The sequence below is a fragment of the Conger conger genome, chromosome 4 (assembly GCF_963514075.1).
Source record: "Conger conger chromosome 4, fConCon1.1, whole genome shotgun sequence".
In the NCBI taxonomy this organism is placed as follows: Eukaryota; Metazoa; Chordata; class Actinopteri; order Anguilliformes; family Congridae; genus Conger; species Conger conger.
Window position 1 is genome coordinate 9633864 of NC_083763.1, and position 12165 is coordinate 9646028.

A 12165-nucleotide genomic window follows, 5' to 3' on the forward strand; every position below is an offset into this window, starting at 1 on the left:
TATTTGATTTCTTTCTGTGCATTGGTTTATCTTTCATGTGCGCCAATATTCCATGTGTGTTACTTTGTGAATGTCTCCATTTCGTTCACATCTCTGTCATTATAAAACAATTGACAGTTGCCAGTGTAGGAGGTGTGTGTGTGTGTGTGTGTGTGTGTGTGTGTGTGTGTATATATATATATTACAAACACTTATTTAGAAATGAAAATTACATGTGTATACTGTACAAATTGAAAATAATTGACTAAAATTACACAAAATGTATTTCATCCATGTGCGCGTGTAGGCTCCGTACTGTTCCCTGGAATCTCGTCCTAAAATGTGTTCTAAAATTGTCTCAGATTGTCCACCCCTTGTGCACACCCTCATCTCTGCGCAAATAAAAAGGAAAGCCACCAGGGTTACGTCTGGGCGCCTCCCTAGAGAGCGCTCGCCAGTCTGCGGGGCATGTCTGAATTCTACGCTCCCTCGTCCCTATAGCAACAGCCATGGCTGCTCCAGGCCCCAGACTGGCTCTCCAAACAGATGCACATAATTAATGTAATTATATAGATATGTCACTTCTGTCACCTTCCAGTTCATTAAGCCAGAACTTTCTCCCAGGCCTGTCAAGACCCTCTTGATTTTAGAAAGAAGGGGGGAAAAAAGAGAGACTAACTGGTCTGCCTGGAGGAAGACTACAATAAATATGTACGATGTATGAGGTAGAGAAGGTGGGGCAATGAAACGTGTATGACTGGGAGGGGTGTAAATGCACCCGAAAAGAAGCCACGGTATTCAGAACAGCTGTTTCCCCGTCGTTGTTAAAAAGCTGTAGCATCTTAATAACATGAAATTCATGCGGCTCCCACGCTAAGAAAAAAATCCCAATTGCTCTCTAACCCAAGAAAGTGACCCTCTTTTATGTAAACCGTGTCATTGTTCTCACATCTCGGCAGATAATGTTGTCTGACGGCGCTTTTTTTGTCTGATAATCCCCTGCAGGACGCATTGTGTGGTTGTTTATTTATGTGTACCACCGGCTTTACGTAGTCTGGAAATGGCTACCCAGTTGTTGGGAGAAACTGCTGGCATGATCAAGATTTTAGCCTGACGTGAGAGATATTTTAATGAAGGAAATTAACATTACGGGGAGGGTGAGAACACTGGGCGCAGGGTGATGCGAGTCTTGCACATGTTTACTAAGGGCATTCATTACTGACACTACATGGAAATTGTGGTGCATTGCAGTGCTGGGCTTTGTATGACATTTAAATGAGCGGGTGGAAATTCACCTGAAAATAACAAATATCAAAATATGGAGCTGTACATTTTTATATTACAAGTACTGAACCCAAAAAACAAGGTTGCACGTTGGTGAAACTATTTTCTCTTTATACAGTATATCACTGTTAGGCTGATAAAAACGATGAGAATTAGGTTTACACAAAAAATGTTTCCTGGTAAGGAGTGACTTCAGTTAACACAGCCCCACAGACTCAATGTAAATGCCAATGAACTTGACCAGAAGCATTCAGAGCGAGTAGTAAGTTGTCAATTGAGACAAAGTGGTGCTCCACAGTTCACCACCATTCTGAGCCACTTCCTGACACTGACCACAGAGGTCAGGGAGGTCAAATGACCTTCCTGTGGCTCGAGCCCTTCTGGTCCCCAGAGGAAACCTTCACTTCCCTGCCCGTTCTAGATTGTTCTCGCCAGTTACAGTAACTAGGGTAGTGTAACAGGAATGCCTTAACGATATTTATCTTTTCGCCTTAAATCATTTATCAAAAAGTATCATCTATCATATTCCATTTGAAATTAAATTAAATAATTGTAAGTGAAGGATGAATATAAATTCATATATTACAAAACAAACACTTATAAGTTATTTCGTTGACGAATTTCGTTGTCATCTTTTGGACGTTACGAAAGTCTACGCTCGTCAATAAGTCATCCCTCTGGCTTTTTTTCAATGCTTGACGTTAATAGCTTCCAAGGAATCCTATCCTACCTCACCCCACTCATAAAACACACAGTAAAGTGACCACACCACCCTCGATTCAGAGCCTTTGTCTATTTTCATTCGCCGTGGAAATCAAATAATATCAGGAATAAATCATGTCAGGTTTCAGACAAATGCCCCGTGGGGCTCGGCCAAGCGCCGGCACGGATGTGTTGCCGGGCTACGGTGGGAGACGTCCTCTCTCATGCCAGCATGTGAACAGTATTACATCTTTAGGAACGCAGGTTTATTTATCCGTTATTCTAACTTCACGTTTATAAGACTGTTGTAGTAGGCCTATTAATTCGCCATATTGATGGATTGTGATCTTTTCGCTAATTTATCCTACTTGATTTGTGAAGGCAAAATAAGTGTTGAAAAAAAATGCTTCTGAACATCGCCATATCTGAAAAAGACTGCAAATACGGTACAGCACAGCTTGAAAGCTCTCTTTTAGTTGTGGAAGATGTGAAATCACGCAAGCTGTTTAGGGCTAATTAAACGATAATAGACTCTGAAGGTGAAGCCACAGTCTCACGCATTAGCGCTGTCAGCTAGCCAAAGAGACACACCAGACTACGGCTCGCCAGTGGCTCATTTCTGGGTGGCTAGACAAGTCATTGACATGCATGTCTGCTCTTAGCGGTCTGATGTTCTGCTGAACTTCACGTCTGATCCCCTGCAGTTTTGTCTGCTATGGTCTCAACCAAAATGTTCATAGGCACTTTCATAGAAAGACACTATAAACACACAAAAACGGCATAGCACACATGCACTTGGGGGAGAATAATACTCAATGATTTTTGTTTGTGTGTGTGTCATCCAAAATGACAGAAAACTACAAATATTAAATACTTTTATTCTCTTCAAACCACATAATCATATTAAAACTACAAGTATTGAAGTTCATTCACACCATGCAGTCCATGCGCTCAGTTAAAATAAATATTTCTTACTTCATTAAATTCTTTTTAGAACAATTAAATGATTGGCAAGTATGTGTCATCTTACAGCCATGATTTACGATGAAAAACGTTGTCTTTGATAAAACAATCAGTAAAACTGAAGGCAAAGGATAAATCCCAAATATGTCATTTCTACAATCGTTTAAATGGGCGAAGTGAAAAGGACTAAATTAACACAAAGGTAGATCATGAAATGTGAAGAACAGTTCAGTCACTGAAATTATTTGTATATAATTTTCCTAAATCATCTGTTAAACTGCCACACACACCTGTTCCCAAAAAAAAAAAAAAAAAAAAACATTTTATCTCGGAAATCCCTGAGTTTTCAGGCACTTTGTTACTGTACGTCGCTCAATTAAGACATCAGAAGAACCCAATAATTATACCTCCATGATCACAAAACAACTTAAAAACCATGACGTAGCTCACCGGACAGTTTCACATCATGACAAAATTTAAATAAAGCGCGCGTTGAAATCGTAACAAACTGCCTCGGATTCGGAAACTGAACGGAACCGTTAAAAGCCTACAGTATACCCTAATGCGCATGCGGCAACACCTCCACAGTCTGTGAGGCCGTGTATTCTCTGACCGACTCGGCCAAAAACAGGCGAAGGGTGAGCCTTTGCTTTCCCGTTCGGCGCGTCCAAAGCAAAACGAGCGATTTCAGTTGCAGCATTGTGGAGAACTGCACGTTGGTTCACCTTGGGGCCCTGAGCAGCACATAGACGAGGGGGGAGGGAGTTACACAAGCACAGGCCTGGAGCTCAGTTCTGCATCAGGTACTGGTGGAAGTAGACCCCGAACAGGCTGCTGATGACCTGGCAGGCCGCCACCCACCAGGTGAAGAAGGCCAGGACGCCCCTGAAGAAGATGGGGGTGAGGACAGCCCGCAGGGCGGCGAAGGCCTCCATCAGATGCGTCACCGTGGCCTGCACGTCCTCCTCCAGGTCCTCGCCCTCGTCCTCGTCCTCCAGCCCGACCACGGCAGGGCCCGCGGGGGGCAGCACCACCGCCGGGGTCACCCCGGGGGAGTCTGGGACCAGGCCCCAGGAGAAGTCTCCTGTGACACCGACCACAACAAAATGGACGCCGTCAGAGACCGAAACTTACACGCGCAACAGAACTGAAAGATGATATCTGTTGGGGTGGCAGTGTAGCATATACTTTTATAGAAAAATGAAAAAACTATGTAAAAGCTGTGTTAGTCACTCAACGATAAGAGTGCTAAATGACTAATGTAATGGAGAACTGGTAATGCAGCACTTTGTGGCTGTTAGAAGGGTTTTGGGCACAAAATCCAAGCATGTAAATAAAAGACCCATCGAGACAATAGTTGAGATTAATACGACTGGTTCAATTGTAGTTCCTCCAATAAGAACAGGGAGGTTCACAGAGTAAAACCCGGAACCCTTCCAAACCTGGAACATGGACTGAAGTAAAAACAGCTGTTCTGAGTTTTACTCCGAACTTAATCGAGCTAACTCAGTAACCCTGCATCATGATACACCCCCTGGCCCCCCTTTGCTGGGAGACGTCTTACCCAGAGACTTGAGAGCCAGCGTTGAGAAGAGGATGAGCAGAATGGGGGTGAGGTACTGCAGCGTCACTACGGTGAGGTAGCAGAACACTCGGGTCACCTGGAGCCACAGGAGAGGAACCGTTAAAACTCTGGTCCCACAAGCTCTTCAGATCTCCCACTTACCGGAGCCTGGAGAGGAGCCTCTGCGCTCACGGTTAAGCACTGCACACACCACCCGACATCCCACATTTATAATCACAATCCACAGGAAGCCCTGTGTATTTGCTTTGGATGAGTCCTAGAATACCCCCCATCTTAAGCTTTCCTTAATTTCTTTTTGCCTATTCCCGTTCCACTACAATGTTTACTCAAAGGGGAAGCTGAAGTGGTCCTGAAGTTGTACTCTCCTGCTCTGATTGGCTCACTAGTTAGAATCTGCACTTCAAAATCAACAGAGGAGGCTGCAGATTATCACTTGGCCACTGCATCGCAGCTCGGGCGGAGCGTTTGGTCACCAACAGGCAGCTCATTCAGTAGTGGCCTTTAACCCTTTAAGGTGTGAGATCGCACATGTGATTAGAATGTTGTTAGCTGAACATTCTAATGGTGAGGTCACAAATCAATCCTGATACCTGAAAGCAATGGAGTTCTAGAATACAGAGTCTTTAACCCTTTGAAGAATAGTTTTTTTTTTTTGTCGTTTTTCCAGTGTCAGTGTTCTAGAACTCCACTGCTTTCAGTTATCCGTGGTGATTGTTACATCAGCATTAGAATGTTCAGCTAAGAACATTCTAATTACATATCTGTGATGTTATGCCTGTAGCGTAGTGGTTAAGGTTAAGGTTAAGGTAAAGGACTGGGACTGGGACACGCAAGGTCAGGGGTTCTAATCCCGGTGTAGCCACAATAAGATCCGCACAGCCGCTGGGCCCTTGAGCAAGGCCCTTAACCCTGCATTGCTCCAGGGGAGGATTGTCTCCTGCTGAGTCTAATCAACTGTACGTCGCTCTGGATAAGAGCGTCTGCCAAATGCCAATAATGTAATGTAATGTAATCTTACACAGGGCTAGTGAAAAAGGATTGGCCAGGAAACGGTCAGGTTCTCCGCCAGCCACACAACCTTACGGCCCTTCTCCAGCTCCTGGGCTGTTCGGCGGAACCTCACCTTTCTCTGGATGTCCACGGCAGCGATGCGCCCCGCCTCCCTCTTCATCTGCTCCACCCACTTGGGCGCCAGGTGGAGGTAGGCCTGCAGGTGGTAGCGGGTGAGCGCCAGGCGCAGGAAGCAGAGCGCCACCACGGTCCACAGACGCACCGAGCTGAACACCGAGCTGGAGATCCTGAGCAGGGCAGGGCGGAGACGGGCGTGGGCACAAGGTACAAAACCACCTTTAAGATCAGACGTTCTCCATTCCGTTCCATTTTGAATGTAATGCCCTGTTCATTCGGATGGATTTTGATCTGCTGTCAGTGTCTATTCATTACAGCATATGTATGGTTATTGCTATAGTTATCATTCTTATAATAGACTCTTAAGGTGTGAGCCTTAAGTCGCTCCGGAACAGCCGCTAAGGGCCTGAAATGTAAAAGCGTATTGATACCGTGAGAAGACAGCGGTGAGAGTGATTACGGTGCGTCGCAGACGGCAGAACCGCAGACGGCGGCGGGGGAGCGTGCTCACAGCGTGACGGTGCTCTTCCCCATCGGAGCGTTCCCCAGGAAGTCACGGGCGATGGGCTTAATCCACAGCACCAGCACCACCAACGGAGACAGGAAGCTCAGGTGCAGGAGGATTCTGGGAGAGGAGGAAGAGGGGGTCAGGTCAAGGAAGGGACAGTATTTACAGACAACAATGAAAACAAGCGAGTAAAACCAGTTATAAATTCAATATCTTAGGTCTAATTGCCTGCAATTACAAATAATTTCAGGTTACATTAAATATGCAGGCAATGCTTCCTTGTTTTCATTTCACTGTTCAATAGGCCAAGCATATGAGAGCGGGTAATGTATATCATTGGATAAGTCGCTCTGGATAAGAGCGTCTGCCAAATGCCAATAATGTAATATCACAGATTTATTGGACAGTGTTAAGACGTATGCCACGGATGTCTTACTGTATCAGGGGCCGACCTGTATTCATCTCAACAGCATCCAAGTGAGTCTGAGCCAATCGAAGGCCAGGAAATGCAAGCAATGCACCAATGAACGCACAGAAGGCTGCCAAACCGAACTTCACAGTCAGCTTGGTGATGGGGACCCTGAAGGAATGCCAAAACAACATTCAAGCAGATTTTACAAGGACTGTTCCCATAAAGAGGCAAGTTCAGTCATTGCCATTATGTACTGGTGTGAAAAGCATACTTAGCAGTATAGCAGGCAGATATTTCAAGTCTTAATTTCACTCAGACACTTAAACTGCTTTGAAAATGCTGGTAAAGGTTTCCGTTGTCCAGGAAGATACTCACGACCACTCATACCCCTGCTGCTTGGCGAAAATCTCCAAGTTGTCAAACAGGCTAGCAAAACCTCAAAAAAAAAGAAAATAAAAGGGCTACATTGCTATATCAAACCTTGAAATTGGCAAAAACAGGAGAGACTGCATTTATAGAGGGTGATGGACATTACATCAGAGACGCAGAGATGCAGGGTGTGCTGGATTTTGTTGTTACTCAGTCTGAATTGGTTGCTGATAATAAGGCAAAAACACAAAACCGGCACACCCTGCGGCTCTCCAGGACCAGGAGAGAGGACCACAGTATTAGACATAAGACAGCCTTGTAATTTCTAGTTCACTCTATAAAATGAATGCCATGGATGGGCGATAGCGTCAGGCCAGAGAACATCTCACCAGGCTCCAGGCCGAACTCCAGGTAGTCCTCTCTGACCACCAAGACCAGCATGGCCACCAGCAGGGATAGGAACCCGAAGGCCAGGCACACCGAGCGCTCGCCCCCCTCGTCCGAGCGGAAGTAGTGGCTCATCAGCGTGTGCAGAGTCCTCCTGGAGAGGGGTGTCAAGGGCAACTACAGACAGGGCCAATACACTACAGACAGGGCCAGTACACTACAGACAGGGCCAATAAACTACAGACAGGGTGAATACAAGGGCAACTACAGACAGGGCCAGTACACTACAGACAGGGCCAATACAAGGGCAACTACAGACAGGGCCAATACAAGGGCAACTACAGACAGGGCCAGTATACTAGACAGGCCAATACACTACAGACAGGGCCAATACACTACAGACAACAGACAGGGCCAATACACTACAGACAACAGACAGGGCAAATACAGACAGGGCCAGGACACTACAGACAACAGACAGGGCAACTACAGACAGGGCCAGTACACTACAGACAGGGCCAATACAAGGGCCACTACACACAGGGCCAATGCACTACAAACAGGGACAATAAAAGGGCCACTACAGACAGGGTTACTACAGACAGGGCCAATACACTACAAACAGGGACAATAAAAGGGCCACTACAGACAGGGTTACTACAGACAGGGCCACAACACTCCAGACAGGGACATTAGAAGGGCCCCTACAGAATAAATGGAAATAGAATATGAACCCTGATGAATTTGCAGCAATGTCACACCTTGTCTATCCTGCCCCAAAATATGTCTAATATACTATAAGAGAAAACATATTCCAATGTGAGGGTCATGAAATACGGCACTTCTGAGGATTTGCATATATTCAGTACATCATAACTGGTCTACACTGTTGGCATAACTCATCTGATAAAGGATACAGGCAAAAGAAAATGGTCAGCACACACCAGATGGCTCCAATGTTGACCTCTTTGCTGGCATCCACAACGCAGTAGTACCCCTCAGTGAACATGTAGATACCAAACGCATACAGCGCAAAGTCAATCAGCCATTGGTACTCCAGGAAGAAACGCAGGACTGGCGGCAGAAAGAGACAAATTCAAATAAAAAAACATTCATAACATTTTACATGAAGGACTTGTGTTGACATTAAGGGAGCTTCTCCATATAACAGGACATACAATGTCCACTATTCAATGTATTTATATGTCTGGCTGTGCCTTGCTTAAGGGGGCAATGGTGGGGCCCCGATACGCAAATCGGACATACAGCTTTGGGGTTACAATCCCGACCATCCACATATTTACCGAGGGCATCCATAACGTTAACTGGAGCAGCTTCCAGATGAAGGTCGATGTCTCTGGGCACCGTCAGCGGCTTGTTGTCACTAGACCCATTCTGACGCCTGCAAGAGAAAAAAAAGAAAAAAAAAGGTTGGGAGGTGGGTGTCAGAAATTGGGCTTTCGGTCATGGGAATCCTCTCCAAAAGATGGCAGTACTGTGAGCCAGAAGAAGAGGACGTGTTCCCATGCTCAGATCTTTGGATCAACAAGGTCACCATTCCTTTTAGGTGTGCTGTGTAGATGTTGTGGAGTGAGGTTTTAAAACTCAGGGAACACATGTACCCATTACATTAGTGAATCCGAGCCTGTGTCAAATTTGCTGTCGAATTTGACAACATTTCATTTTGCAGACCTTCAGTGGTCAAATTTAGTTTAGAGTTTAGAGAGGCAAAACTGATTCAGTGATACTGAACACCGCTCAAGATGGTGACAACACCTTCAAGAGCCACAAGAAAAACATGATTGGTTCCACTGCCAATGAACAGGTTTGAGAACCCAAAGCAGCATGGTACCCCACTTACACACTGGATCCCAGTCCTTACACTGCCTCACAAGCAGACACAGTTAAAGTAAGCACTCCCCCTTGTTTTAAACTCTGTCCGTACCTGTCCCTCCTACTAGTCTTTGGGGCCTGCTTCCCAGCCAGGGCGTACAGCTCTCCTTCTGAAGGGTGCTTAAACCGGAACAAACTGTACAAGAAACACAAAACCACAGAAGATTTGGCCATTCTGTCTGTTGGAAGTTCAGGACTTTAGAAATCAAAAAGATTTTTGTTGTGCATCACAGATTTCCCTACCTGCCATTGCAGAGGAGCCAGCGGGCAAACGAACAGTGTGGGGCCATTCTCTGCATGATGCTGGCCGCCAGTAGACTGACCACCAACTGCACACCCATCAAGGCCTGTGGGGCCGCAGACCGTTCCGTTATACTCCCACAACGAACATACCAGCGTCAACAAACAAACAAACTCGTCACAACAACGAGAATATACTCATAACCTTTTAGCTACTGTACTATTCATTGCTCCTATCAAACGAGGGGCTAGCCGCTACTTTCCATTCAATTATATGCCCTTCATTATAAACTGTGTTGGCTAAATTGTGTGTCTGCGCCGTTACACTCTACTAACGCCAGGGATGTGCACTCAGTGCAACTTCCTATCATTCAGCTTCGAATGAGTTTTATTGACCTTGCAGACAAGCTAGTTAGCTTTTTTAGCAGGGGAGTACGCTGATCATCTGTCAAAAATAGGGTCAACAATCTGACATTCTTATGAACTGGAATCTCGGGTAAATGCTGAAATACTGGGCTACATAAACGAAATTAACTAGGATCGCACATAACCTGACTACTAACCTCTTAGCTACAGCAGGATACCTGCAGTTTAGTCTCTTGCAAACTTATCAGTGTGACTAGCTTGCTCCTCATTGCAGATTGGCTACAGCAATACATATAGCTAACTTAGCTACGCTAGCTAGCATTTTATAATTTTACGGACATGGCAGCTACATATTTCATCATACGTAAACGTGCAACTAATGGAGGGGGAAGATAAAAAATAGATTTACCCACCATTGTTCTTTTTAAACACACGACTAGAGCTACTTGCTTCTCAACCTTCACTTTTTCATGCGTGCGGTTTCAATCTTCCACTGCTGAAACTACTTTCAATGGGCATGGATACAATGCAGGCCAGATACAAGAGTCTCCGAACCGCGCAATAAGTAGCGCTGTAATTGGTTGACACATACTATTCTCAGTTGTCTCATTGGTCCAGACGTTGATGAGGTGGGGCTTTATAATAATCCTTATGAAAAAACAGGCAGAAAACGTTGAAATTCTCAATTTTTCCAACAAGTTCATTTGTTTACTTTTTTAGACCGAAAATAATTTCGCGGCGTTCTTCTTTATTCCCAGTAAATTTCTCCTTCTTGCATTTAGCGGGTTTATCCCAGTTTACAGATTAAGTCTATCAGTCAATCAAACTGCATATTTTCACTGTTGTATCAAACTGCAATTCTGCACCCTCATTCATTGCAGCTGGTAAGACATTTCTAAATAGTTTTACATACACTCCATTTCAAGCAATGGGTACTTTATCTGATTAAGATGACAAGTAATCAACAACAACAACAAAATAAACATAATTATATGACAAGGTTTATAATATATATGTGTTGCATTAGTGAGCTACAATGGCAAAAGAGACCCAGACATGCAGTTATGAAGAAATGCATGTTTAATTTGTAACTGTAGATAAAAAAAAATTTTTTTTTAATATCAATTATTCACCTACAACTTTTTTGTCTTGTCTATGGATCTTTGAATATCAATCTAATATTCATATTTATACATAATTGCCCCTTCAGTGTATCACTGTAATATTAATATTTTGTAATATGTACATTTGTACCACCGTAACAGGACTACTTTACAATACTTTGATCTATATAAAATGCTCTCCACAGCCATTATCTGCAATCAGTATATAGGCTACACCATATTAAAGTTATAATCCTCACTATTTGACAAAAAAAAGAGTTCATCGTCAGTATTCTAATCCTAGAAGCCTATTATATGCTATAGGAATCCTTGTCCTGCTTTAGTAAAACAAGACAGGACAAATGAAAACATTACTTTTTATGTGATTACTATTATTACAAAATGATTTGCTAAGTTTGACCACTGAATTTCATTACTTTTACCACAGAAAATATATTATTATTATTATTATTATTATTATTATTATTATTATTAAACATAGTATGAGCTCATTTTTACAACCAGTCTTATTTTTTATCTTTTCCATATTTATTATTGAATATTTAGTGCAAACGATGAGATTTTGAATACATTCAGATCTGCATAATGAGCAGCTAAGTAGGCAATCCGTATTCTCCATAATCAGAGTAAGCAGCCAAACACAGTTGCTAGATATTTATTAGTTCAGAGGGATTTAAGAGAAACTTGCTGGCCTCCCCTATGGTAGCTCAGTATCTTTTGCAGCTGAGTTTCATCAGCAGAAAGACTTTCATTCATTCCTCCATTTTGTTCTGAATGTTTTTATTTAGCATGTTTGTTCCTAGACATTAGACAATGAAAATGGTAATCTGACCTATCATCTGACTCCCCATCCCTCTGTCTGTCTGTCTGTCTATATATCATTGGCTTATTCTGCCTGCCTATTTTGATCTGTCTGTTCGTCTGTCTATGGACAGGGTTGGGGAGAAAGGAATCATCTTGTGGCTAATATTTGCCCCCTTTCTGCTTCATTTACCTTAGGTTTGGTCTACAGCAGTCTCTCATCATGCCCTAAATGGTGGGTTTGAAGTCTTTTTAACGATAATCTCCCTTTGGCATGCTTTGAACACAACTTGGAGTTCACCAGTCTTACGATAGTCAGCCTGGAGTGAACATTATGCTAATCATTGAGATCATAGCCTTACATATGCCTGTACTGTAACACATTATGCGCTTAGCAGCGGTGCTAAAACAGTATTATTTTCAT

The 12165-nt window shown here is 43.6% G+C and overlaps 1 protein-coding gene across 1 annotated transcript; it reads right to left on the bottom strand.

The window, feature by feature from the left end:
• Positions 1 to 2823: 2823 nt before the first annotated feature.
• Positions 2824 to 10351, bottom strand: tmem161a (transmembrane protein 161A). The gene is made up of 12 exons (XM_061239666.1): positions 10230 to 10351; positions 9454 to 9557; positions 9263 to 9346; positions 8622 to 8719; positions 8235 to 8391; positions 7320 to 7471; positions 6937 to 6997; positions 6586 to 6729; positions 6153 to 6266; positions 5637 to 5811; positions 4493 to 4589; positions 2824 to 4012 (listed from the first exon to the last, which is right to left on the bottom strand). Exons 1-12 carry the CDS (start codon positions 10230 to 10232, stop codon positions 3717 to 3719), a joined length of 1485 nt encoding a protein of 494 aa, XP_061095650.1. The 5' UTR covers positions 10233 to 10351; the 3' UTR covers positions 2824 to 3716.
• Between the last annotated feature and the right edge of the window lie 1814 nt (positions 10352 to 12165).

Bases quoted from the DNA above. Each gene is read 5' to 3' on its own strand.
- tmem161a (XM_061239666.1), bottom strand. The intron at 7,472-8,234 runs GTATCCTTTATC...ACCCCTCTCCAG, and splicing joins CTGACCATTTTCTTTTGCCT to GAGGACTCTGCACACGCTGA. The intron at 6,730-6,936 runs GTGAGTATCTTC...GCATTCCTTCAG, and splicing joins CAGCAGGGGTATGAGTGGTC to GGTCCCCATCACCAAGCTGA.